The sequence below is a fragment of the Typha latifolia genome, chromosome 8, assembly GCF_019914945.1.
Source record: "Typha latifolia isolate L0001 chromosome 8, TyphaL0001v2, whole genome shotgun sequence".
Taxonomy (NCBI): Eukaryota; Viridiplantae; Streptophyta; class Magnoliopsida; order Poales; family Typhaceae; genus Typha; species Typha latifolia.
Window position 1 is genome coordinate 5,113,055 of NC_133093.1, and position 26,544 is coordinate 5,139,598.

At 35.8% G+C, this 26,544-nt stretch overlaps 1 protein-coding gene across 9 annotated transcripts in view; it reads left to right on the top strand.

The window, feature by feature from the left end:
• The window catches only part of LOC140793827 (histone-lysine N-methyltransferase TRX1-like), a 43,385-nt gene extending 19,248 nt beyond the window's left edge, over window positions 1-24,137 (top strand). For 2 of the 9 annotated variants that reach the window (XM_073145549.1, XM_073145557.1), the window contains 10 exons: window positions 299-565; window positions 6,914-6,975; window positions 7,055-7,132; window positions 9,925-10,020; window positions 17,394-17,497; window positions 17,574-17,717; window positions 23,191-23,243; window positions 23,488-23,530; window positions 23,691-23,765; window positions 23,874-24,137. In XM_073145549.1, coding sequence (XP_073001650.1) covers window positions 299-565; window positions 6,914-6,975; window positions 7,055-7,132; window positions 9,925-10,020; window positions 17,394-17,497; window positions 17,574-17,715 — 749 coding nt within the window. In that variant the 3' untranslated portion in view covers window positions 17,716-17,717; window positions 23,191-23,243; window positions 23,488-23,530; window positions 23,691-23,765; window positions 23,874-24,137. Of the gene's footprint in view, window positions 1-298; window positions 566-6,913; window positions 6,976-7,054; window positions 7,133-9,924; window positions 10,021-17,393; window positions 17,498-17,573; window positions 17,718-23,190; window positions 23,244-23,487; window positions 23,531-23,632; window positions 23,770-23,873 lie in introns of all 9 variants that reach the window. The other 7 variants (XM_073145554.1, XM_073145550.1, XM_073145552.1 and 4 more) reach the window with 7 other exon arrangements.
• The last annotated feature ends 2,407 nt before the right edge of the window (window positions 24,138-26,544 follow it).

Below are 26,544 nucleotides of genomic sequence, written 5' to 3' on the forward strand. Positions count from 1 at the left end.
ATTCATATAATCGAGCCTCATCTCTGTACTTAATATTTTTAAGGTGTAAACCAAAGCCATCTTAGGGCAAATTATATTTTTGTTTATTTCTTTCAATGTTGATTAGAGTAATTTTACCACTTTCTGATGGTGATCTCAGAGAAGGAAGACCTTTGTTATGAAACTCAATGTCCATTTCTTAAGATGCACCTTTTCTTTCTCACTATGTTCATATGTTAAATCTTCTAGACTTTGTTTATACCTTTTCTGTGCCCTACCATTACTCTTAGATCCTTATCACTTGTGTTTTGTGTGACAGAGCCTTATAATTTTGCTGGAAGAAGGGGTCAGAAACAACCCCAGGATCTTGTTGCTGCATCTGTAAAACGTTTATTTGTGGAGAACAGGCCTTATCTGGTCAGTGGCTGTCGGCAAAATGGAACCAGTTGTAGTTCTTCCTGCAGCAATTATTTGCAAGTTATTGGTGCACTGGATGCTACACAACAAGAGAGCATTGCGAGTATATCTTCAATGGCTGAAAAGTACAAAAATATGAAGACAACATTTAGGAAGAGGCTGGCATTTGGTGAGTGTAAGTTATTTGGATAATATGATTGCTTTGATATCATGTCTAGATGTTGTTAACAATTTTCTCATATATAAGTATCTTAATTCATTAGTGCAAAAGGGAAGGCTTTCTCTTCCTATAATCTCATCTTTTGTTGTATATCTTGTGTTCTTTTCATGCTAACTTTTCTCAACATGAACTTGTACATCATATTGTTTGGCTTTTGGCATATTTAAGAATATAAACCATAAGAAGTAGAAATGAACTGCTTACTCCATTTTTATCTATTAATAAAAGCCTTACTGTCACACTAAGTAACACCCTGTTTGAAAGGGCGTTTGAGTAGGGCTGTCAAAATAATCAAGCTGAAGCCGGTTCGATCAAGCTCATCTGGAAAATGAGTTGGAGCTGAGCTTGATCTTCAAAAATAGGCTTGAAATAATTTTAAGCCAAGCTTGATCATGAGCTCGATCAAAATAAAGCTCGATAAGGCTCGAAATAAATAAATAAATATAATATGAGTAATATTTTCTTTACTATAGTATAATTTTGTTATATTCTAAGATTTATTTAAGTGGATTATTATGTACTCTAATCTTATAGAGTTCAATTCTAAATTTTGATTCTATTAGTGTATATTTTTTAATTAGACCTTATTTTAAGTTTGATTTAATCCTAATTCTAGTTTAATTTAATTCAAACTTGATCGGGCTCGAAATTTAGCTTGAATTGATCAAGGTTTGAAATTGTTTATTGATCGGCTCATTTAGGCTCAAGCTTAAAATTAGCTCGAAATTGGCTCAAATTGAAATGATTTTACTTTAAGATTGATCATTATAGGCTTGAAATTTTTTTTAATTCAAGCTTGATGAGCTAGGCTCGATCAAGGTCCGCTTGATTACACCCTTACATTCGAGTGCAATGAGTAAGTCTTGGGGAGGGCTGATGTACACAACATTACTCTTAGTTCTGTAACGTTTGCAAATTTTAACCATTCTTTTTCACTAGCATATGTTCTCAAATTTTTTTATTTATGTCTTTTTTTTTTTTTTCCTTTTGTTAGGGATGACCGAATGGTAATGCACTAATGCATTTAAAATATATCGACATATTTATCCTTTTTAGCAAACTGCAAGCTTAATGGTGTATGTAATTATAATTTTTAACCATATGTGCCTGATGAAGAGATCTTCTTGGTGTTCTATTCCCATAGTTCGGACTATGCATAATTTGTTGCGAATCACTGCGAAAGGGCTCTTCTAGGCAATTAATTGTTGAGACCATCTCTCACCTTTGTGGTCATTGTTGCCCTTCCATTGCCCTGCTGTCTCTCTTGCGTTTGCCTTCCTCTGGCTGTGTGCCCTAGCATCGGGAAGAAGACAATGTCTAAATAGGTCGAAATAAAAAGGATCTGTAAAGCAGATCTAATTTAAGTAGCGGATCAATAGAAAGGAGGGTGATAGGAAGAGAGAGAGAGTGAACGACATCGAGGCTGATTGTGCTGACGAGGGTGGCATGGTTAGTAGTCTCTCTCTCTCTCTCTCCTCCTTTTCTCTCCCTCTCTTCTCTTTTGCTCTCCCTCTTCTCTTTTTCTCCCCTCCTCTATTGCATGGAGTGTGTGGTGGAGTTTCCATCCTTATGACACTGTCAGCGATTGGCACAGGTTGTGGCCCATAGGCACGACAATCCTTCACATAGACTTTTTTTTTAGAGTAGAGTTGATCTTTTCATTGAAGTTTCTTTTGTACGTGTAATTTCTTCAGCTATCTTGTACATTGAGGGTGCATTTGGTTGTGGCATTTGATAAGGAGGGATTAATATCGTCCCTAGGCCTATCCATAGGGATGATGTATCCTTTCATTAATTGATCCCATCTTCCAATTTTAGTATAATGTTTGATTTCTATATCATATTTAGGGTAACCAATATTTTGAAAGGCGGCTGCGGTATGTGGGCGGTCACCCCACTACATGGCGTCTAGGCGGTATGCAAGCCTCTAGACAAAGCATAGTTAATATATAAGCATAATTATATGTAATATATTATATATAGTATATACTATATAATGTATATCAAATTCTATTACTAATTAACTAGTTCTATGCCATGACTTGATCATAGTTGTTGAAACAATGTGATCATTTAATATACAGCTAGAAATCCTGACAGAGCAAATCCTCAACCTCAACAACCATGTTTTACATGTTAAACAAGTTAAACTTATGATTACAAAAATTAATGCAAGTTAAATTATAGAGTGAAGAATCTATTTCTCAAAAAATGCAAACAAGACATGCAAGAGGATAGGGAGAGACTGTGGTGTCTGTGGGAGGAGAAAACTGAAAGTTGGTGAGCTGGGAGAATGGTGGCAGAGGTAGAGTCACTAGCGATCACCACCATTGTCGTCGAGTTGTCGACCACCATTCACCTCCATTATCATGTGAGAGAGTTGGGAGAGGAAAGTAGGAAATTTCTAATTTGGAGATTTAGGGTACATTTGGATGAGTTTTTTTCTTTATTAGCTAAGAGCTAAACCCGATCTAATTTGTTGAAACCCATATCCGATCCACTAACTAATCCACTCTGTGAACTGCTATTGGCTGCTCCGCCTTATCAAACTGCCAAAAGTCTGCTATGTTGGCCAATCGCTTAGTTGGACATTAAAATGGGCTTGCGGGGCAGTTGGTGATGTCCTATCAAAATTTTGGTCAAAACTGAAGTGCCAAAGATGTCCAAAGGTAAAAACGATGCAATAGTAAAATCAGGTTCAAGGGACACTACAATAATTAGACAAGACTTATGCTTATCCACTGTTGGACAAGCCTTAAGCTTATCTATTGTTGGATAAATAAGAATAAGAATAGCTTCTCTTGATCTTATCTTTAGCCTTCTAAGTATCTTAGAAAGATATTTAGAAATCTTAGTAGTTAAGCTTTCTTTTTGCCCATATAAGGGCGTGAATAATTATTGTAAAAGAGATCTAAAGTTAGTGAATGACAAGTGAGAACTTTATAAAAATGTTTGTTTTTTCTAAGTTATTGAAGCCTTTTACCTTTTTCTTACTTCTACAATATTTTTACTTCGAGGCTTACTTTATTTTGCGAAAAAGGTGAAATGCTGCGAACTAGTCAACTGATTGAAAATGTTAAGTCTGTGATAAGCTGCCCCAAATGCTTTTTATCACAGTAGGTGCTATCTAGAATATTAGTTTACAAGTTGCCTAGAGTAGTATCGTTAAATCTTTTTCTCTATGAGAATTAACCACGGAGCAGCAGAATTGTGTGAAGGCATTAAGAAATTAAGAGTCCTTCAACTTACTATTATTTGAGGATCTAGGAATATTAGCACTTTAAGCATCTATATGAAAGACATTGTTTCGAGAAGCAGTCTATGTGGTTGCATATGCGGAAATCATATGCTTAGTAGCTCCATATGACATATATGGATTATACATAAACATATGCTTGCATTTGTATATGACTATTGTAAGTTGTATTGTTAATTTAATTACACTTGAACTCCTAGAACTATTGCATATTTTCATGTAGACCCTGTAATGTATTTTTTGTGATATTTTCACCTCCTCAACTATTTAATATCTCTCACCTTTTGACGATGTAAATGGAGGACAATTGCCATTTTATCCTCAACTTCTCTTTCTTTCTTAACTCTAAATAAGAGATAAATTCTCTTTAGGACCACTTTAAAATTGATCACGTGATTGTCATGTGACATTTTCTTAACAGAAAAAAAATCAAATGATAACTAACGGAAGAAGAGCATTTAGGAGGTTTTATATAATTGATGGGATTAAAGTATCCCAAAAAATTAATGGGGGGGGGTCAATGTGAAATTGAGCTACAACTCAGGGGTCCAGGTGTTATTAGTGACTGTGTAGTTATTTTGTTGTTACTCGATATTCTATTTTTCTTCTCTAAGTCTTTTGTGATTAATGTTTTGGTGGTTGTTATCAACTTATCATGGTTTGAACTTAGTACTGATTGGTACGTATCATTATCGGCCAACATTGATCCTAAGCCACCGTCAAAACTAGGAATATTGGGTTTTAGTTGTATTAGTCAATACAAGGCCGTATCAACCAAAACAACTACAATACATTTTGTTCTTCTTTTTTTTTCTTTGTGTTTTATTTAAGTCAACTATCGTCGGATCAACCATGGTTCATCGAATCAGCTAATCTTGATACGGATTGGCCGAACCCGATCTCGATCTAGGTCCGATCCTCACTCTCTCTCTCTCTCTCTCTTATTATCTTTCTTTTTTTTCTCTCCTTACCATATAACCATCGTTTCTTTTACGGAGAGATCTAGCTCCAGCGAACTCTGGCAAACTCTGACAAACTCTGATATATAATTTTTTAATTTATTTCTTTATTTCTGTCTTAGTTTTTTATATTTCTTTCACTTATTTTTTCTTCCCTTTTTCTTCTTTTTATTCTTCTTCTTCATTGCACCATGGTTTTTCTTTCTTTTGTTTGATTTTCTTCCACTCACTCTCTTTTTAATCTCTTTTTTTTTCAATTTTTATTTTATCATAGGATTTATTTTTTTATTTTACTAAATATTTAGAAATTTTTCTGCATTTCAAATAGTATTTAGAATATTATGTAATTAAAAAGTCATATCCTATCCAGGTGATCGATACGGCTGATACGTATTATTTTTTTAGAAGGCCGATCCTAATCCTGATCCTGATTTTTCAAATCTTGGGATCAATCTCAATCCTTTAGGAGCTTTGTAGGTTAACTTTGCACTCGCAAAGTTGAGGTCGATTTGACTAATTAGACGGAGATCCGGCGAGTTTGAATCTTTGGCAAGGTGTTCCCCCATTATGTGGGGCTTCTTTTGATTCTTTTTTCTCCTCTCCTTTCCATTTTATTTTTCCTTTATGAGCTGTGTCCACTATTGGCAGTAGTGGTGGTTATGGCCACCTACTTTCTTCACAAATTCGGTACTTTAAGTAAATAACTTTAAATTTAGTTTTCTATCATTTTTAATAAATTTTCAGGATGTTTCCTACATTTCATATCATTTGTTTAGAATTTTATATAATTAAAAAATAGCATGATATGGAAACAACCAACATAGTTGATGCATATCATTTTTCCGGTAGACGATGCTGATATGGATATTAGGAACCATGGTTGTTATCAATCTACAAAAGTAGCTAGAAGCCTAGAAGAATCTAATGTTCATTACTTGGTTATGGTTAATCATAAAAATTGTGAAATACCATACTATTTGTAATATAGGATTTTGATAAAGATGCTTCTCCATATATATTATTTAGATGAATTCTTGCTTGCTTTAGTTGATTTCACCCAAAACAGGCAAAATGGACCTTATCTACTTGAATTCAAGACCAAAGAGGGAGGGAGAGAGGGAGAGGAGTTGGAATTAGGAATTTGGTATGCACTAAGATGAGCGAGATCTATTTGGTCGTATCTCTCCTCACTTTTTTTTTTCCTTTAGGTATAGCATAGAGAAGAATTGTCCATTCTATTGTAGCCCTAATTAGGGTTAAGGTAGCTTATATAAGGTTTTTTTTTCTTCTCTTTTGGAGTCGATCGGATTGAAGAAACTAGATTTGAGATCCTTTCTATTCCTTTTTCTTTTTTTCTTTTGATTATTTTCTCTTCCAAGTCTTCTTACATTGTTAGATAGTAAATTGAGGGTCGGGATTAAAGCTCTAGACCTCTCTATGTCTAGCTGCTACCCTTTTTACAAGAAACTCCCCTGATTTACCATGTAACCCTCAAAATACATAAAAATTCATTAGGTTGCTTGATTCTCACCAAATTCAAGTATGCTAGTGGTAAACTTATTTTTAATTACTCTTCTCCTATTGTTGTTTATTTCTGTGAATTTCCAGAATTTTATAGTATTTTCTAAACTTTTCTTGTAATACAATTTAGAGGTTTTTAAAATAATTTTTAATTATTAAAAGAAGACCAAAACTGAAAAAACTTGAACTGAACTGAAATTCATTTCTTGGGGAACTAAAACTTCAACCATGATTCGAACTTTAATGCCTGGATTGATTTTTGACTACAATATAAAGGGCCTTTCGTAGAAAGAATGAATTGGAGAGATCCAGAAAGGTGAAGCGGATAGTTTTCATATGAAGGGGCTTGTGCCTCAGCTAAATATTTTTGCAGTAGCATTAGGATTAGAAGATCTTTCTAACCCTTGATAGTATATGAGAAATATGAATTGTGCATCATCATTATTTGACCTATTGATGTTTATTTTTGTACTGCCTATATGCTTGTGAAACTCTTGGTGTCCATCCTTGTTAAACACTTCCTTTAAGAAATCTAAACATGTTGACTGTATTATTTTCTAGGGAAATCAAGAATTCATGGATTTGGTGTCTTTGCAAAGCTCACACACAAGGCAGGGGACATGGTATGTTGAATAATTTTAGTTGCTAGTCTTTTTGTTTTGAGAAATAGTGGACTTACTGCTTATTCATTCTTTGGTATAGGTAATTGAATATATTGGTGAGCTTGTTAGGCCAACAATAGCAGATATAAGGGAACGACGTATATATAACTCTTTAGTGGTAAGTTATCTATCCCAATGTTGTTATATTTAGACCTAGGAAACACGAATACCTTTATACTCTTGCTGTATCTGTATTGGATATGATATTCAATGGATACTTTAAGATATGTATCAGATACTTCCTGCATCCATAACAAAACCAAAACATGATTGACAAGTTGGAGGAGATTCTATTATAGAATATTGTTTTACTATATTTGAGTAGATTAACCTATGGTTAAACAATATATTTTGTTTATTTCTCTCTGGTCATTGTTTTGTTTGGATTAAAGAATAAGGTTTTCTTTGGATTTCGACTTGTTAGAACAAAAAAGATAACACCACTGCCCATTTAGTCAAGTATACTTCTTGGGCCCATCAAAATTTCTCAAGCCCAGAAAAGTTATGAAGTACTAGAATATAAAATATAAAAATACTGTTCTCTAACAAAATCTTTTATAGTTGGTTTGTTAACAGGACTAAACAATGTTGTAATGTGAATAAATCCGCATTTTGATTTGCTTGTTTTTTTCTTTTTCTCTATCATATTGCTCCATGATTGGATTGAGCCATGCCATTCAAAGAAAGATTAACCCAGTCTACTTGGAGATCTGATGCAATTTGTACAGCCCAATATTTGTTTTCTTTGTATGTCAAACATCAGCTGACAACTCATTCATTTAGAGGCAGACAGATTATTTGAAATTAATTTCCATATACTTTCAGAACAAGTGATGTGGCATGGGATGTAAGCCGGGATATAAGATGTGCCTGGATAGACAAAGATAATGAGGTACATAGGTCGGCACCCAAGGAGAGACAAGATACTGCATAATGATACCATTTTTTCGCCTACAAGTGCCTTTAATATATTACCACAAGGAAAAAGAAAAATAGATTGAAGATAGCTCACCAAGCCACGTGAGAAAGAAATCAAATCCACTTAGTTTGTTTGGGAAAATGAAAACCTCACCTAGATTGTTAGGGGATAAGAGAAAGCATGTAATCTACCACAAAGAAAAGAGAGAAAAGAGAAGAGAGAAGAGGTACATGATCGTCCCCAAGAATAAAAATGATTCAATTTTCCATGATAAATCCTCTTATTACCAGAATTCCCCTTAATCCTGTATCAAGAGATAACATCAAATCACAATATAAACTAATCAGAACTTTCTTAATCGGCTAATCCTATCTAACCAAACTAGGCATTTTTCAACTTCAAAATCAACCAAATTCCAACAAGACATCTCCTAATTAACTAACAATCCTTCTAGATCTTAGCAATTTTAGACTAAATAAGATATGATAGAAACAAATATAAGTTTTAACTGAAAATACATATGAAAAAAATAGAATGAGAAACTAAGTTCCATCAACAAGACACGTACAACATGTTATTGCCAATCAAATTAAATATCAGTGGAACACACACAGAAAGTTTATAGTGTATGTCGACATCTCTCTATATCTATGTAATGTCAATAAATGTATGTATGTGTCTGTGTATTAGGTTGTGTACATTTGGTTCTTTTTCTTGTTTATAACTCAAAATAAAAAATAAAGTGCACCCAAGTTATTGTGGTTGTCTTTTGTCCAGGTTTTCTGATCCTAAACTGCAAATAATAAACTGGATAACTATAACCTTTCAATGGCATAAAGGTTTTATGGCAAGTCTTCCAGTTTCATTTTTCTTTGGCTACAAACTTGATAGTGAGGTCTGGTATCCATGTTTCTGAAGGTCATAAAAGTACTGGTATTGAACGTTCTTCCTGCTCTGATGGTCTTGAGTGCAATTGCTTAATTAAGATACTATATGTGCACGCTTTTGTTCTACACTTGATACTCAATTAGACAACTGGTATGGGTCCTAATATTGAGCCCAGTTGGAAGAACACTTTGGATTAAGCTAAGTCAGGACAACATAGTCCCACAATTTGTGTTCTTTCTGATGCCCTGTGCAGTAGAATAGATTCCTAATCTAAGATGTTGCATTAAGCATTTTGTTTCGAGTTTATTGAAGCCTATCAGCATAGAAGCTTTTGTAATGATGTTTATGACTTTATGTACACTTTCATCAATCTAAATTGAGCTTGAATGCTGCCATTGATCCTCTATTTTTCCTTAAAGCATTCTGTTTTCTTTGTGTGCTTCTTTTGCGCGCTCTTCTGTAGTACCTAGACATGGACGAAAAATGTGATAATGTACTATGACTTTCCCCTGAAGTGTAAAATCTCAAGTATGGGACCAGCAAAAAGAAGAGGAAAGAGCAAACAAAGAAGAAATAGAAGCTTTAAACGAATTAGATTACATGAATAACTTTGACATTAAGTTTCTGTTTATTTCTGTTCAATCTTAATATCTAAGTTGTCAACATTTACCATAAGTGGACAAATATATAAATTGAGGCACTGTTGACTAGAGAAAGCAATAGAACGTATCTATTATATATTATCTGAATCAATCTGATCCTAGAATAATGCTGATAACTTATTATGCATACTGCATATAACAAATATGTTGTATGCTGTATGCATGATAGAATAATATACCCTGTTACTAACTTTCTTTCTAGATGTGCGATGCAATATTAATATATCTGTTCTCAGCATTTCTTTTCGTACTTTTCATATTGAACTATTGTAGTGAATCTCCATTTTTATCAGTACTATGCACTTTTTTTCTTTTTCAGAAATTGGGAGATCCGTATTAGTATATTAAATATGGAACAGTACTATTTACAGTTACTAGCGAAATGTTTGGAAATGTCTGATGCATGCGCATATCCAAAAGTAATGTTAACAACTTATGCAGGGTGCTGGGACATATATGTTCAGGATAGATGATGAACGAGTTGTTGATGCTACTAGAGCAGGAAGCATAGCTCATTTAATCAACCACTCTTGTGAAGTAAGAAATATCATCTTCTTATTTTTGTGGAAATTTATTTTCTATGCATTATGCTACTCTTGTGAAGTTAGCAACATCGTGTTTCCTACAAGGATTACCATGACAAAAGCATGTGCCATGCCAATGCTTAGTTGGCATGGGGCTGCTAGTCAACATGCCCCAGTACTCTATTGGGTGCCATTGGTATATATTTTTTACTATATTTGGAGGTGTTTTATATTTGAATATATCTATTTATCCTTAGATTATTTTTGTAAATGGTTCTATTTTATTAAAGATAAAGAAATAGTAAAGTATAAATTTTATTCAACACATAATATGATTAAATACATTTATTAATTGATAGTAATTCAATAATTAAAACCATAATTTAGTTGAATGTAGAATAACCAAGATAATCAAAAACTTTATTTGTTAGCACAAAAATAATATGAGGATGTTGCGTCAAATATCGTCAATAATTTTTTTTTTTGAAAAATTTAATTGTTATGTTAAAAAATTTTGGCTAAAAATTATAAAATTTGGGTTCAAATCAATTCATATAGAGTTAATTTAACATGTTCCTATCCCAATTTTGTTCAAACGTTAAAGAATGACATTTTTTGCCTTTTTTGATATTTGGGAGAAATCTAATTATTTTGAAATTTTAGCTTTACCTCCAAACATGTTCTATCCAATTTCAATGAATTTGACAAATTAATTTTAATTTTCTGAAATTTGGGGAAAACTTTGTGGGAAGTTTAATTTTCCTTTTGATTCCCATATTTTGAGTAGTATCTTTTATAGATCTAGCATCAAAATGCTAGATCTATGAAGAAAGACCCTTACAAATGATAGATTTAGCAAAATTAAGCTAGATCTAGTATTTGTACACCGCAAACTAGTTTTTAAAATATAAAATTTTTTTTAAGAGAGAAAAATATTTGATGGTATTTGAAGAAGAAATCTCGTATCTTCCTTAATTTCTTCTCTTTCCCCTCTTATTGACCTTCTCTCACCTTATGTCATTTTCACTTATTATTTTAGTGAAATGGCTTCCAAACAATTAGACAAAATGTCTCTTGCTAACCGACAAGACCATCTTTGCCATTCAATAATAGAATGGAGGTGTGGGATGATTGTAGTTAATTTTGGGCAAATTTTAATTTCCTAGCATTGGATTTTGATTTAGCCCTTAAAACCTAGTTTAAGGCCTTAGAAAGGTTTTTAGCATGTCAAGACTATCTAGTATCCTAACAGCACATTGGAATGGACAGTATGTTCTAGATACATCCTTTGCCGAGCTTGGGTTGGCACTCCCTATGCCATTAAAATGATAATCCTTGTTGGATGATAAATTTAGGAGGAAAATTCAAATCATTAAGGGCATGCATGAACTCTTAGTAGCATGGTTTGCCGGATTAGCCAATCCGAATCGGGATCGGTCGAACCCCGATCCCAATTTAGGTTCGATCCGAACTCTCTTTCTTACTCTCTTTCTTTCTTTCAATCTTTCTTTCTTTTTTTTTCCTCTCGTTACCATATAACCATTGTTTTTCTTATGGAGAGATCTAGCTTCGACAAATTTGGACGTATTGAATATATATAATTTTTTAATTTATTTCTTTATTTCTCTCCTAGTTTTTTATTTATTTCTTCCACTCTCTCCCTTCTTCTTTTTCTTCACTACATTATAGTTTTTCTTTCTCTTGTTTGATTTTCTTCTACTCACTCCTTTTCTAATCTCTTCTTCTTTTTAATTTTTATTGCACCATAGTTTCTTTCTTTATTTCTTATTTTTGTTAAACTTTTTTCTAAATTTTTAGAAGTTTTCCTACATTTTTAAAATAATATTTAGAATTTTACGTAATGAAAAAGTTTGATCCAGTCAATACTTATTGTTTTTTCGGAAGGCTGATCTCGATCCCGATTTTTTGAACCTTGCTTAGTAGTTGACGATCATGCTGAATTTGTTTCTTATAAAAAAAACTTTTATGCGAAAAAAAATTTGTTCAAAGTTAACCCAATGATACATTGATACCATACCTCTATTCTATTGAATGGTTGTTTTGGAGCAAAATTAAACAAATCTATTGCACGGACAAGCTTGTAGTAGTTCACGTCGAATCAATTCCTTGCGAACAAACTTTTACGGGAAAAAGAAAATTTTCACAAAATTAAACCACAATGATCCCACATCTCTATTCTGTCCTAGATATTAGTGTAACATACGCAATTAGATTCTGATCTTATAATTTTCCCAAATTCTTCCCTGATCTCCTAGGTTGGTGCACATAACTAGGGGAAACCCTTTGATTTCTAAAATTTGAAGTATAATTTGTATATATCAAACATCAAAAGACAAAGAGGTATCATAAGGAATGAAAACAACCCCAAATTAGGTTTGTTTAAAGTAAACTTTGCTCAATTCCGTAGCCATAAAGGAGTATCTAGATACTCCCCCCGTATTGATGTATATAGTTTACTGGCACAATATGTATCAAGTATCGACTTGTGCCAACTTGCATGATAATCCATGACTTCTTCCATCTTAACCTGCCCATCATTTCCTAGTTAGATCGCTCATCCATCTCTCTTCTAGTCTTATCTTTTACCCACTAAAAATTAACCCCAATTGGTTTTTTTAGAAAAATAATTTATAAATCTAGCAATGGAAATTTAAGGTCATGAGTCTTATAGCAGATTAAGAAACAATTTAGACCAAGAATTTAAGACTCGCGTGGAACATTGTGCAATGATCCTGCTGGCATGATACATGCTGAGTGGCATAGAGCATGAAGTTGATGACAAAGTTAAAAGGGAGGTGAAATAAGTAGGGAGAATTAGAGGTAGGCATAGTAATGATGGTGAGGTCGATGACGCAAGTCAATGAGAGCAAAGAGGTATTCTCCGGCAAAACACTAATTAGAATAGCACTACTACGAGAGGGTAAGGGTACAATTAATGATCTACTTAACTAGATAGTCAGATCATTCACTTGGTTGACTATATGCTTAAGCATATTGTAGTTTTCTCATTACCCTTCCAGCATCCAAAATGGGAGAAAGTCCTGTTGGCATGCACTCTTGACACATGTCATCATCTAGCTCTTCCGCTATGACACCAGGGTCAGCCCTAATGTAAGGCGACTTGAGCCATTACCTAAGGGAAGGGCCTAATAAAAATATTATAATCCTTAACCCCTTATGCGCTATAGTTTACGATGGTCCCACCATCAAAAAACTGATGCATTTGCATGTGCCTACTTAGAAGTGAAGCCACTTATTTTGTAGAAGAGATTTAACCCACTGCATTTATTGTTTTAAGGGGCTCGCCAGCAAAACTTAGGAATCCTGCATCTACATTAATGTATGAGGAAGGTTGTATCGGACAAGTAGTTGTGTATATCGAATGAATTTTTCGCTTTTTGATAAGTGCCCCTTGAGCACTGACTAGTTTCTCCTCCTTCTATTGTCAATATATATATATATATATATATTTTTTTTTTTTAATTTTAATTTTAGGTTTTCCTTAAATCTATAATGTTCATATAACATTCCCCACTGCATTTGCTTCTGAGTTTTGAGATTCAATCAGATCCAGAATTTTCCTTCTCGCCAAAGATTCAACAACCAGAGAAAAACATAATAGTTAATCAGTAATCTATGAAAAGGGGGCTTGATGTGAAAATTTTATTATTAATTTTACATCTCAAAAAACAAAAAAATTACAACTTACAACTAAAATAAAGTGTCATACTTTAGGTGTTAATCATATAACACTGTTCACAATGTTAAGCTTGAATTTTGAAAGTTCTATTGGAAGTTTGAAACAAAGTCATGGTAAACTGCTTAGGTGGTGACAGTTGGTAACCATCCCCACATGAAAATGTGGCCCAACCATAATACAAGGGCGTCTTTAAGTAGAAGATACATATGTGCCTGAGCCTAGTTTCATATGCATATGCATATGCTTCATCTTAATAATAGCAATGATGACTATACCACAGGCACGGACTGTGCCGACCACCGGTCAGCAAGGCAAGACACGTGCTGTAAAAGGAGAGAAAAAGGTAAGGGATATTCACCTTCGCCTTTGCAGTTGTTGTCGCCATTGCTCGTCGCTCGTTGTCGCTTAGATTCGAATTCAGACCCGTAACTTAAGTTTTTAACCCCCTCCCTCTCTCTCTCTCTCTCTCAATCTCTCTCTCTTGATCTCTCTTCTCTTTCGGGCGGGCTAGGGCACCTGACGAAGTGACGGCGATCGACGACGGGTAGCTCAATGACGAGGTCGATGGTGAGCAGCGAAGCTATTAGGAGGGGGTGCGGCACCCCTCGTGCCACGTGCCGATATGATGTCGGCACGGCAAGTGTCGATCGGCACGCCCCATGTCGGTCGGCACAGCCATCCATGAATAATATATAGGATAGATAGATGCATTCTCGTTATGATAGCTGCGAGCTTTATAGTGTTTTTTCTTCTTTTGACTAATTAAAATATGAACAATATATTCAAGTGTGTCTAGTGTATCCTTTTATTACTTGTCTTGTGTTTCTAGTTCATATTGTCTCGTGTTTCCTTAATATATCTATTGTTCTTTATCAACTTGTATTTGTAATATGTTATATTGCTTGTAAAGCAATGAAGCATGGACATGGACACGGGACACGGACACGACACGATACGGACACAATGGCATAGCAAATTTTGAAAATATAGGACACGGACATGGCATAGGACACGACGAAATAAATAAATAAAAATATATATATTATTGATACATCTAAAGTAAAAGTTTGCAATCTAGTAGTGTTAAATACACATACATTAAGCTATAAGAACTAAGAAGTGTCATTCAAAGAATTAAGAAGTATACATCAAGTAAGAACTAATTTAAATATAAGAACAAATTGAAAGACAATCAAAAGTGTACAAAATTCTAAAAAGGTATCAGATTATCATTACAAGCCTCAAAAGTGTAAAACATGTCCAACTGTCCAAGTAACTAAGTTCCACAGAAGTTTAAAAACTAACAATCATTATAAAATAGCAATATAAGGTAGATCATTCATCTTCAGCTGCCTTATTGCCTTCATCAACAAACATTATAGTCTCCAAATCCAGTTCATCAATTGAGAGATCAGTAAACTCTAACATTCCCGCACCATTAAAGGAATCATAAGAATCTCCTTCGACATTCCACATCTTAGTCTCCTCTCTCAAATAATCTGGAGACCTCTTTGATAGGAGGCGAAGATTAGTATGCACATATACTAAATCTTCAGCTCTCTGTGGAGTTATCTTGTTCCTTTTCAATGAATGGATGAAAGAATAGGTGCTCCAGTTCTTCTCACAACTTAAGGTTGCCTAATTAACCTAAGTGCTAAATTTTGAAGAATAGAAGCAGAAGCACCATGAGCAACCCACCACATGTTTGGATCAAGTTCCTATCTATAATATGATCCCTTGTAGACTTGTTGACAATAATTGCATCTAAAATTATGATTTCCTCCACCTTCTTCTAGTTTCTCTTCTTAGTAACATATTTCCACAAAGGGGCATTATCATCCACAGAAGATGCAGTATTTTAACTAGAATCGGGACTATTTTCGTATTCATTTTTCTTCAACTTGCAATAAAACTACATTAGTAAAGAGATATATGACATTAGTAAAGAGATATGTATTAGCAGATTAACAATTTAACAGATAGAAAAGCTTTAATATAATTTAACAATTTAATAACAGGAGATTAAAATAACTAACGAAATTAAAATAATTTAACAAAGAGAAAATGAGAGTGAGACAGCGAGAGAGAATGAGAGAAATGGAGGAAGGAAGAGACAGAGAGAGAGAGAAAGTGACATAGTGAGATAAAGAGAAAGACAGCGAGAGAGAGACAGAGAGAGACAGCGAGAGAGAGGGAGGGAGGGAGGAAGAGACAGAGGCAGAGATAGAGAAGAACCTGTTGTCCTCGTCGTGCTCAGCCCGTCGTGCTCGCTCAGCAGCCCGTCGATCGTTGCGCTCGCTTAGTAGCCCGTCGATCGTTGCGCTCGCTCAGTAGCCCGCCGATCGTTGCGCTCGCTTAGTAGCCCGTCGCGCCTTGGATCGTCGCTCGGCAGCCACTAGAGGTTTTTAGGGCTTCGATCATCTGATTCGTCGCTCAACAGTGAAGGTGAGGACAACGATTTGGGTTTTAGTTTTTATTATTAGGTTTGGATCCGGGTTAACAACATTTGACTGAACCCGACTAGACCAGTTAAACATTATCTAAAATACCGGCTATGTCCTAATAGTGTCCGTAATTTTTTTTTTGGAATACTCTAGACATGTGTCCCATGCGTGTCGGACACGAACACTTCCTCCTAGGAGAGGTGTCCGTGCTTCATTATTGTAGAGTGAGTCTTACTTCCAGTGTCCTTCAGTTCGGTAACAATGAGAAATTTTAGGACTAACAAAATTTGAGCTAAGATGTAAGATTAAAGTCTTAAATCAATATATCTCTGAAAAGAGTGTTTGCTGATGGAGTATACTTAAGCACATAATTAACTTGTTCATCAACAAAGTCAATCACTAATAACAAATTTTTAGACTTATATTTTGAAAGAACATTGATCTGTCAATCATGAGTTAATTATGCATTTGTAGCAAGAAATCCTAATAGTGATTCTTCAAATTCATATATCATGCACAATAAAATTATGTATATAGTCAACTTATTACAAATAGAACCTTCTTGACCTAATAGAAGCCTCTAAGAAGTACCCTAGAAGTACAAAGGCTCCAAGAGTAGCCATATTTAATTTTATTTTTGATTTTTAAAAAATCGGTTACGTGAAGGAAGCATTCAATGCATATCCTTGAGGTATTCAATGAGTATCTTGTACGATATCTGATATGTTAGACTAGAGTTTTGAAGTATCTTTCCAAGGATATAGTAGGCATTTACAAGATAATATGAGGGCTGACAACACATCAAACCAACGATGGCTGTGCTACAGACACGGACTGTGCCGACCACTGGCCGACACAGAATGGCATGGCACGTGCCGTGACACTTGCTGGCTGTGCCGTAAGAGGAGAGAAAAAAAAAGAGATACCCACCTTCGCCTCCGCCGTCGTCGATTGCATATTGTCTTATATAACGATGCACGTGCCTATGGCACGGCCATTGTTGCTGATGATATTGACTTTAATTTGTAGTATAAACACCTGGTCTGAAAACAGAGGACAGATGGAATTGTTGTTTTAAGCAGAGTTATATAAGACAGTTTCTGTTTAACTAATTTTACATAATTCTCTTTGCATACGTATTGCTTGTTGTCCTTACTAATTTCCTCTTGTACATTTGTCTTTTGTCCTTACTAACAAAACTTACTTTCTTTTATTATGCAGCCTAACTGTTATTCAAGAGTCATAAGTGTTAATGGTGATGATCATATTATTATATTTGCAAAACGGGACATTAACAAATGGGAGGAGCTGACATATGATTATAGGTTTGATATGAAAATTGTCTTTCTAGCTATTAGTTTTCCTGTTAATTTTCTATTGACAATGATTTTTCTTAATCAGATTCTTTTCCATCGATGAGCAACTTTCTTGTTATTGTGGATTTCCAAGATGTCGTGGAATCGTTAATGACGCTGAAGCAGAGCAGCAAGCAGCGAAAGTTAGGGTGCATCAAAGTGATTTAATTCATTGGAAAGGTGAATGAAGGTTAGTAGATTGAAGGCATAATTTGGTATGTATCTTATAGGTTGCACATTTATTTGGAGGTTGTCTCTTAGCCATTTGATGCTTGCTTACAGATTGTCTTATTTTCTTATCTTGCTTGAAATATTGCTTACTCTAAAATTTATTATGAGTTTATGCTTTTGTAGCCATTCTTATCTGAATTACAGATGATTCATATGCACGAGTGGTGCTCTAAAAAGGATTATGGAAGCTTGTAATAAGCCTTTTAGTACTTGTTAGTTATGGAAAAGGAATAATTACCTATCTATGCTTAGTTATAATATTTTTGAGTTATAAGTAATAGATAAATCATAGGTAAATGAAAGAGTCATATATCGTCTAGCTAAGGTTTGACAAATTACCACTAGTTGTGAAATACAAATAATATGTAGAATTAGGAGTGAGATTTTGAAGTCAGCTCTTTAAGTCATGTCAAGTACTGGGCAGCTGGAATAACAATTGTTGGTAGGCATTGTGTCCTATATTGACATTTCTTTGTTATACTTGAAATTAGATAGATTTGTGATACACCTTACGGGAGTCTTTTTTTATTATGCTAGTTATTTATTTCAGAAAAAAAAATAAGGATTCTATATATTGCGTTCGAACGCGGGAGGGGGTGTGTTCGAATGCCCTTGCGAATGCCTGTAGGCGTTCACATCGACAGAGAACACAATTTGTGCTTTCGAATGCGCTTGACCCCATTCGAACGCCTGCGTTCGATGCTTGCATATGTTCGTATCGATAGAGAATGTAATTTGTGCATTCGAACGCGTTCGACCCTGTTCAAATGTAATCAGCGGGAGGGTTAATAATTGTCATTTTTGGCTTGTTTAGTTAGCCTATTAAGGTGTGGATGGTAACTAAAAATATTATGATGAATGAATATTGAGTTTTATCTTCCCCCTTGTCTCTCTACCCTAATCTCCTTTTCTCTCCGTTTAAGCCCTCACCATGCGCCATCTCGATATCAGTGATCTAACCTCCCTCGTCTGTCAAGTTCTTCCTCCTTTGGATCTCGATCCTTTCTCTCCCTTCATCTTTTAAACTCTACAACCCATCCACCCTCATCTTTATTATCATCACTAACCTTATCATCACCACCACCCGTAACCACCACTATCACCCCCACTTTTGTGTATTTTTGTCCCAGTTGCACTTAGAATCTACGAAGGGCATAAATACGAAAAACGTAGATCAGGAAGTTTTGGATCGACCGCCTTTGGTTTCGTAATATTCCGACTATGGTAGAATATCTGGTGAATATTTTTCCTCACCTGCGCTGGCTGCTTTCCTACAACCGATCCAAATCGCGAAGAGGATGTTCCGTTCATAACAAGTGGTATTAGAGCCCGGCAGACCTCGGACCTCCATTAATGGTCGAGACAAGGTTGATGGCATTAAGGAGAAGTCTCGACCCACGAAAATCCTAACCGAGAAGTCAAGCCCCTTGGTACAGTCGCGGTAGGGCTGAGTTAATCGACGTCGGTGGGTATGAGCATGGGCTTGGCAAATGAACTTAGGGGCATGTTCCGAACATTGTTGTAGCTGGTAGACACGATGCAGAACGATCATAATGCCTTGAAGGAGTACGGCATGAACCAGTCGGCTTCGTCATCTCCTCGACGAAGATCAGTGCTGCAAGAAAGACTAGCGGTTGAACCTCACTAAACCGACGCCCACAGGTCTAGGTACGACATATTAATGTCAATAAGCCGCTTTTATCTATTCCTACACAACATACTCCACCTCCTGTACACAACCTGAGGCTGGCGGTGGTGGAACCTGAGAGGAGCGCAGCTCCAGTGCACTTAGTCAGGGAAGAAGATTGGAACTTTGACGATTATGTTGATCCCTTTGGAGATGGTGTTGGACGTGTTCGAGGATTCCGAGAAAGAGAGCAGCAACAACAGTGGTTCAGACTTGAACTAAGGACCTTTCGCGAGCCCGACAATGCTATCTGGGGGAAAACCGCACGCTTGGACTTTTCAAGATTCCAAGTTGGGGATCCGACGAATTGGTTGTTTCAAATGGAGCAATATTTTGATTGTCAAGGGACAGTAGAGGACGCAAAGCTGGCGATGGCAAGCTTTCACCTCCAGGGGACGTCATTGCATTGGTACCGATCAGCCGTTCAAGGTGGAGGATTTATCGGTTGGGCAGAATTTTATAAAAGGATAACACGCAGATTTGGGACAGCAGTGTATAAAGATTTTGCTGCCACGTTAAGCAAAATAGTTCAGAGGATAACAATGTCGGAGTACCAAGCAAAATTCGAAAGAGAGTAGTTGGTGCGAGCCACCTTGGCCCGAACCGACATTGATGAGTATTTTTATTTTAGGGCTGCGGGGGAAGATCTAGGCGGACGTTTGTGCTCTCTGTCCTACCACCCTCGAGGAAGCCTTCGAGAAGGCTGTGAGGATGGAACAAAAGCACAAGACTTTGAAAATGGCAACGAAGGCAAGTTAGGGCAGCCGAGATGGGCAGTTTGCATCGAGAAAGCTGGTTGAAAATTCTGCGGGTTTAAGAGTAGCGGCTACTAGTACAGGAGCACGACCACCTTTGAGACCATCTTTCGATGTTAGAGGAGGCACAAGAACCCCCATTTGAACTCTCACACCTGCTCAGGTGGAGGAGCGAAAGGTGAAGCTTTGCTTTCGATGTGATGAGCGTTTCACCCCTTGTCATCGGTGTTCCAAACCGATCGAGTGTATGATGCTCATCGACGGTTTCAAGGAGGACGATAAGGTTGTTGGTGATGAAGAGTATGCAGAGGAGGTCTATGGGAAGGACGTGGAGGAGGGCGTGGAGGAAGATATCCAAGCTGAGATATCAGTGCATGCATATTTGGGTATTTTGGCACTGAGGACATTGCGGGTTGACAGACTTGTTAGAAAGCATTGTGTACACATCCTTATCGATTTTGGAAGTACACAATTTTTTAGACGAGAAGTTAGTGAGGAAGATGGGCTTGGACGCTGAACCGACCGTAGGGTTTGAGGTTGCTATTGGAGATGGCACGAAGCTTCAGGCGGAGAGCTTGTGCCGTCGGGTCGGTATATCGGTGCAAGGACACTATTTTTATGGATTTGTATTCTTTGGCGCTGCGAGAAGCGAACATTATCCTTAGCACTCAGTGGTTGCAGAGCTTGACACCCGTCACATTTGATTTTCGGAGTATGTGAATAAAATTTCAGCAAGGAAACAAAGAGCTGCGGCTTAATGGCGTTCGGTCCCTATCGAGTTCAGCAATGCAGCTGATGGTGGGGTTGCCTTGTGCGATTGATTGTGCCTATCTTCTTTAGGTAGGATCAGCATGAGCCTTAAATGAGTCTAGGTACTACAATTAATTTGTCTAATTTATTGGATAAATTTGCTGGACCGTTTGAGGAACCAAAGGAGTTGCTACCGACACGAACGGCGGATCATCGCATAGAGATTATGCCCGGGGCTGCACCGGCGAACGTGAGTCTTTATCAGTATCTACATGTGTAGAAGGAAGTTATCTCCAAAGTGGTGGTCGAGATGTTGGAGCAAGGCCTCATACAACTAAGTCATAGTTCTTACTCATCGCCCGTGTTATTGGTGCGAAAGGACGGGTCGTGGCGTTTTTGTGTCGACTACTGAGCATTAAACGCTATCACCGTTAAGGACCGGTATCTCATTCCGGTCATACAGGAGCTGTTGGACGAGTTTGTAGGGGGCAACCATATTCAGCAAGCTTGACTTGAGGGTCGGGTATCATCAAATTAGAGTTCACCCGGCGGATGTGCACAAAATCGCATTTTGGTCTCCGAATGGGCACTACGAGTTCCAGGTGATGTTGTTCGGTCTCACCAATGCTCCAACAACTTTCCAAAGCCTCATGAATGATATTTTTCAGCCTATGCTATAATGGTATGTCTTGGTATTTTTTGATGACATTTTGGTATACAGCAGAACCAAAATGGAGTATTTGTGGCATTTAGAGGATGTGCTGGAATTGTTGAAGCAAAACCAGTTGAAAGTTAAGAAGTCTAAGTGCATATGGGGAGTACCACAAGTGGAATATTTAGGCTAGGATTTATGTTGCGTTCAAACACGGGAGGGAGTGCGCTCAAACACCCTTGCGAACGCCTGCATGCGTTCACATCGACAAATAACGCAATTTGTGCGTTCGAACACGCTTGACCCCGTTCGAACGCCCGCCTGCATACGTTCGCATTGACAGAGAACGCAATTTGTGCATTCGAACACAATCGGCGGGAATTCACTATTTCTAGGGTTAATAATTATTATTTTTTATTTGTTTGGTTAGCCTCTTGAGGTGTGGATGGCAACCAAAAATATTATGATAAATGAATATTGAGTTCTATCTTCCCTTTTGTTTCTCTACCCTAATCTCCCTTTCTCTTCGTTTAAGCCCTCACCATACGCCATCTCGACGTCGGTGATCTTCTAACCTCCCTCGTCTGTCAAGTCCTCCCTCCTCCTTGGGATCTCGGCTCTTTCTTCCCCTTCATCCTTATCCTCTAAACTCCACAACCCATCCATCCTCATCTCCATTACCATCCCTAACCTTATCATCACCACCACCCGTAACCACCACCATTACCCTCATTTTTGCGTATTTTTGTCCCAGTTTTAGTCAAAATCTACGAAGGGCGTAAATACAAAAAACGTAGATCAGGAAGTTTTGGATCGACCACCCCTGGTTTTGTAATATTCCGACTATGGTAGAATATTTGGTGAATATTTTTCCTCGCCTGTGCTGGCTGCTTTCCTACAACCGATCCAGATCGCGAAGAGGATGTTCCGTTCATAAGAAGTGGTATCAGAGCCCGACGGACCTCATACCTCAATTAATGGTGGAGACAAGGTTGATGGCATTAAGGAGATCAGCGAAAGACTCGACCCACGAAAATCCTAACCAAGAGGCCGAGCCTCTTAGTGCAGCTAAGGTAGGACCGAGTCAACCGATGCTAGTGGGTATGAGCATGGATTTGGCGGATGAACTTAGGGACATGTTCCAAACATTGCTGTAGTGGGTGGACGCAATGCAGAACGATCATAATGCTATGAAGGAGTACGTCATGAACTGGTCGGCTTCGTCATCTCCTCGACGAAGATCGGTGCCATAAGAAGGACTAGCGGTGGGACCTCACTAAACCGACGCCTCACAAGTCCAGGTATGACATGTTAATGTCAATGAGCCGCTTTTACCTATTCCTACACAATAGAATGATTGAAGAACTTGTGTAGGTGAGGACGTAGAATGGATTTGGTTCTTCTTGAAGACAAAAAGGATATGCTTATTACATTGAATGCTGCATTTTATTGAACATGATTCTTTTAATTGTTCTATTTATATTCCCCTTAAATTATCTGAAAGACAGCTCCATTACTTTTCTCTGTAAACTAATTATTGATGCCATAATAACGTGTATAGGAATAATCATTCCTTTAATACTTGCAGGTATAGTTAATGGTGCATTGGCCTACTAGATGTCATTTAACTTTTGTAAAGAAGTGAGTTCTTTATTCTTGAATGACCATTGTAAATTGCAATCTGCTCGTGTTGGCTTATCTTGTTATCCAAGCTTGCTATAGAAATTCAAGTTGCAGTATATAACTGTTACTGAACTCTTAGGCAGCAGTTTTACTTTCTTTTTCTAATTTTTAGTTTCCATTTGTCAAAGTACTTTGTAATTTGTCTTTGAATTGATCAGTGACTACAAATGTCTAACAGCAAATTGCTATGCTGATTTTGCAGCTAGCACTTGAATTAAGCTCTAATCCTTCAATTTTGATGCGAGGTATTGATAGACATTTATTAATTGACTGCTCTATTTCATTCTTATTGATGTTCACTGATGTAATAAGTCTTCTCTTTATTTGTGATGACATTGAATTTCAAGAATATCTTCATTCACCCTGAGCTGTGTAGAGGTTACTGTTTTTGCTTTCTGCATTCAGGGAAAGTTACATTTGTCTTCAGTCCCCGCTACTTATACAACACAAGCAAACTGTACGTTTCCTGCGGTATGAAATGTAGGTACTAATTCAATCTCTCCTTGTCTACTCAAGAGTTTTAGAATTATGTACTTGAGCTAGTAGCTCATCTATTACTAATTGTAACGTGGACTCACTGCTCATCAGGATAGTTGGCGGGATCATCTGGACATTTTTCTATTGGATTGCCATCTTAGTCGTTATGCTTGTTTATTTATTGTTACAAGAGCAGGTACTCTCTTTTTTCCTCATTCTGGAAGAACGCAAATGTAAAGCATCTGTAAAATGTAACAGCTCTTTCCAGAAATATTCATGAATTATTGGATGAGTCCAATTAGCCTAATCGACTTGTATAGAAGAGATCTTTTAAACTAATACAATCTAATTTGTGTTCGCTTTTCTTAATGTCAATTCAAATGTTATATTAAACACTAGAATGCTCTTTGATAGTTATTTAATATACCAGTCATTCAATCAAATTATTTTGATTTAGAATATGATAAATGCATGAATTGCCTTGAACGTTACTCACAAAATGAGTCTCAACTCTGGCATTATTGCTTTCATTTCGCTCAAATAACTGGTGGATAGTTGGTGGAAATATTAAAATAGATGAACATATATGTTTTGTTATAATAATGACAATGAATCAGTAATCGAGGGGGCAATTTGCATTAAAAAGTCCATCAATTATTAAATTGACAGCAATAGGTCTCATAGTTATCCAAAATTTCAGGCCTTTTTTACCGGTTTACCTTTAATAAATTTTAAAAAGAGAGTCGTGTTCTAAAACAGTAGAATTAATACTCACTAAATTGTCTTATTATCTTATTTACTTAGATCTAACAAACTAAGAAAGATTGCCTTGTTGCCATTTTCTTCCTCTCATTATTCTCTCATTTTTCTTCCATCTTTTATTTTTATCACTAACAATTCAAATACTATTTCTCCTCTAAAATGTTGTATAGCAATCCTAGAAGATAGTTTCTCTATTAAACATCTCTTTCATCTTGTTTGTTCATCTCTTTCAATGATTGAAGTATTTTGAAAAACAATCCAGAGATTAGATGCAATGTAATACATATATTCTAAAAATCTTTGATATATATTTATAAAAATATGCGTAGATTATAAAGGTAGGTGATGCACATATAAAATGTGTACTATATTGTGTCTATGTGAGACTATAATTTGCAGAAAAACACTCTTATTTTTAGTAATAAAATTAAATGCGTTTATTTTATATGCTAGATGCACATCTGTTTGTCATAAGATACAAATAAATTATATAAGAGATGAGTAGAAGGACCCATTGTTGATATTTAGAAAATTAGAGAGTTGTTATACAAATGACTTCTATTTCTTACAATGGCAAATTTACATTTTCTTACAATTAAATACACATAATTTATGAAATTTTGTGCACATCCCTAAAGTAAGCAGTGTGCATTTTATCATAAAAAAATGTGTACCCAGTATAAAAAATGAACGCATTTAAAAGCATAATCTTGATTTTTTTTTAAAATTAGATAGTTATGCAAATGACTTCTATATCCCACAACAACAAATGTACATCTTCTTACAATTAAATACACATTATTTATGAAACTTTGTGCATATATCTTATGTAAGTGGTATTCAGTATAAAAACATATTTTATCATAAAAAAAGTTGTGCATTTTATCATATAAAAAGTGTGTATTCAGTATAAAAATATATTTAAAAGCCTAATTATCTTGATTTTTAGAAAATTGGAGAGTTATGCAAATGACTTTTATTTCCTATAATGACGGATGCGTATCTTCTTACAATTAAATACACATAATTTATGAAATTTTGTGTGCATCTTTTATTTAAATAGTGTGCATTTTGTCATACAAATGTGTGTATCCAGTATAAAAAAAGTGAATGCATTTAAAAACCTAATCTTCATTTTTTAGAAAATTAGAAAGTTGTTATGCAAATGACTTCTATTTCCTACAATGATAGATGCATATCTTCTTACAACTAAATACACATAATTTATGAAACTTTATGCACATTCCTTATGTAAGTAGTGTGCATTTTGTCATAAAAGTATCCAGTATAAAAAATGAATGCATTTAAAAGCCTAATCTTGATTTTTATATTTTGTCGTTGATGCTCAAATATTCTTTTTTTAGCAAATAATGATGTATATTATTTTATTTTAGGTATGATATTCTGAAACAAAGTTTAGAGGAAATAAGAGATATTAAATTGTCTCTTGCAAATGTGTATATCCCTACACATGACGAAATTAATAATTATGGTGTAGTAGAAGGTATTGTTTGTAAAGATGGACCACCCCATAGGATGACAAAATTGAAAATTACGGAATAGTAGAAGACGTTGTTTTTGAAAATGGACCATCTACTTCAAACACATAATGAATTGATCATAGGCTTTAAAGAAGGAATGCACATGTAATGAATGGAAGGTACTTGGTTTTCTCTGTTAGCATGCCCTTGCTGCCATCAAATTCATGTCACGTTCAAAATATGATTATTGTGATAAATAGTTTATTGTAAATTTATTTAGAAGCACTTATTCATATTACATGCTAGTACCACATTTAAAGTAAAGGCTCGATGTAGCTCCCTAGACTGCCCATGATGATAATGACAAGAAAATTGAATAGAGTTACAGTTTTTGAGATAAAACAAGTTTATTGATAAGCACACATGCAATAAATCGATAGTTGATCAAGGCCATAGACAGGTGACAACTAATTTCATTTTGAATGAACGTCGAGAGCAAGTTGTTAGAAATGAAGAATTTAGACCGAAGTCAATTCAAA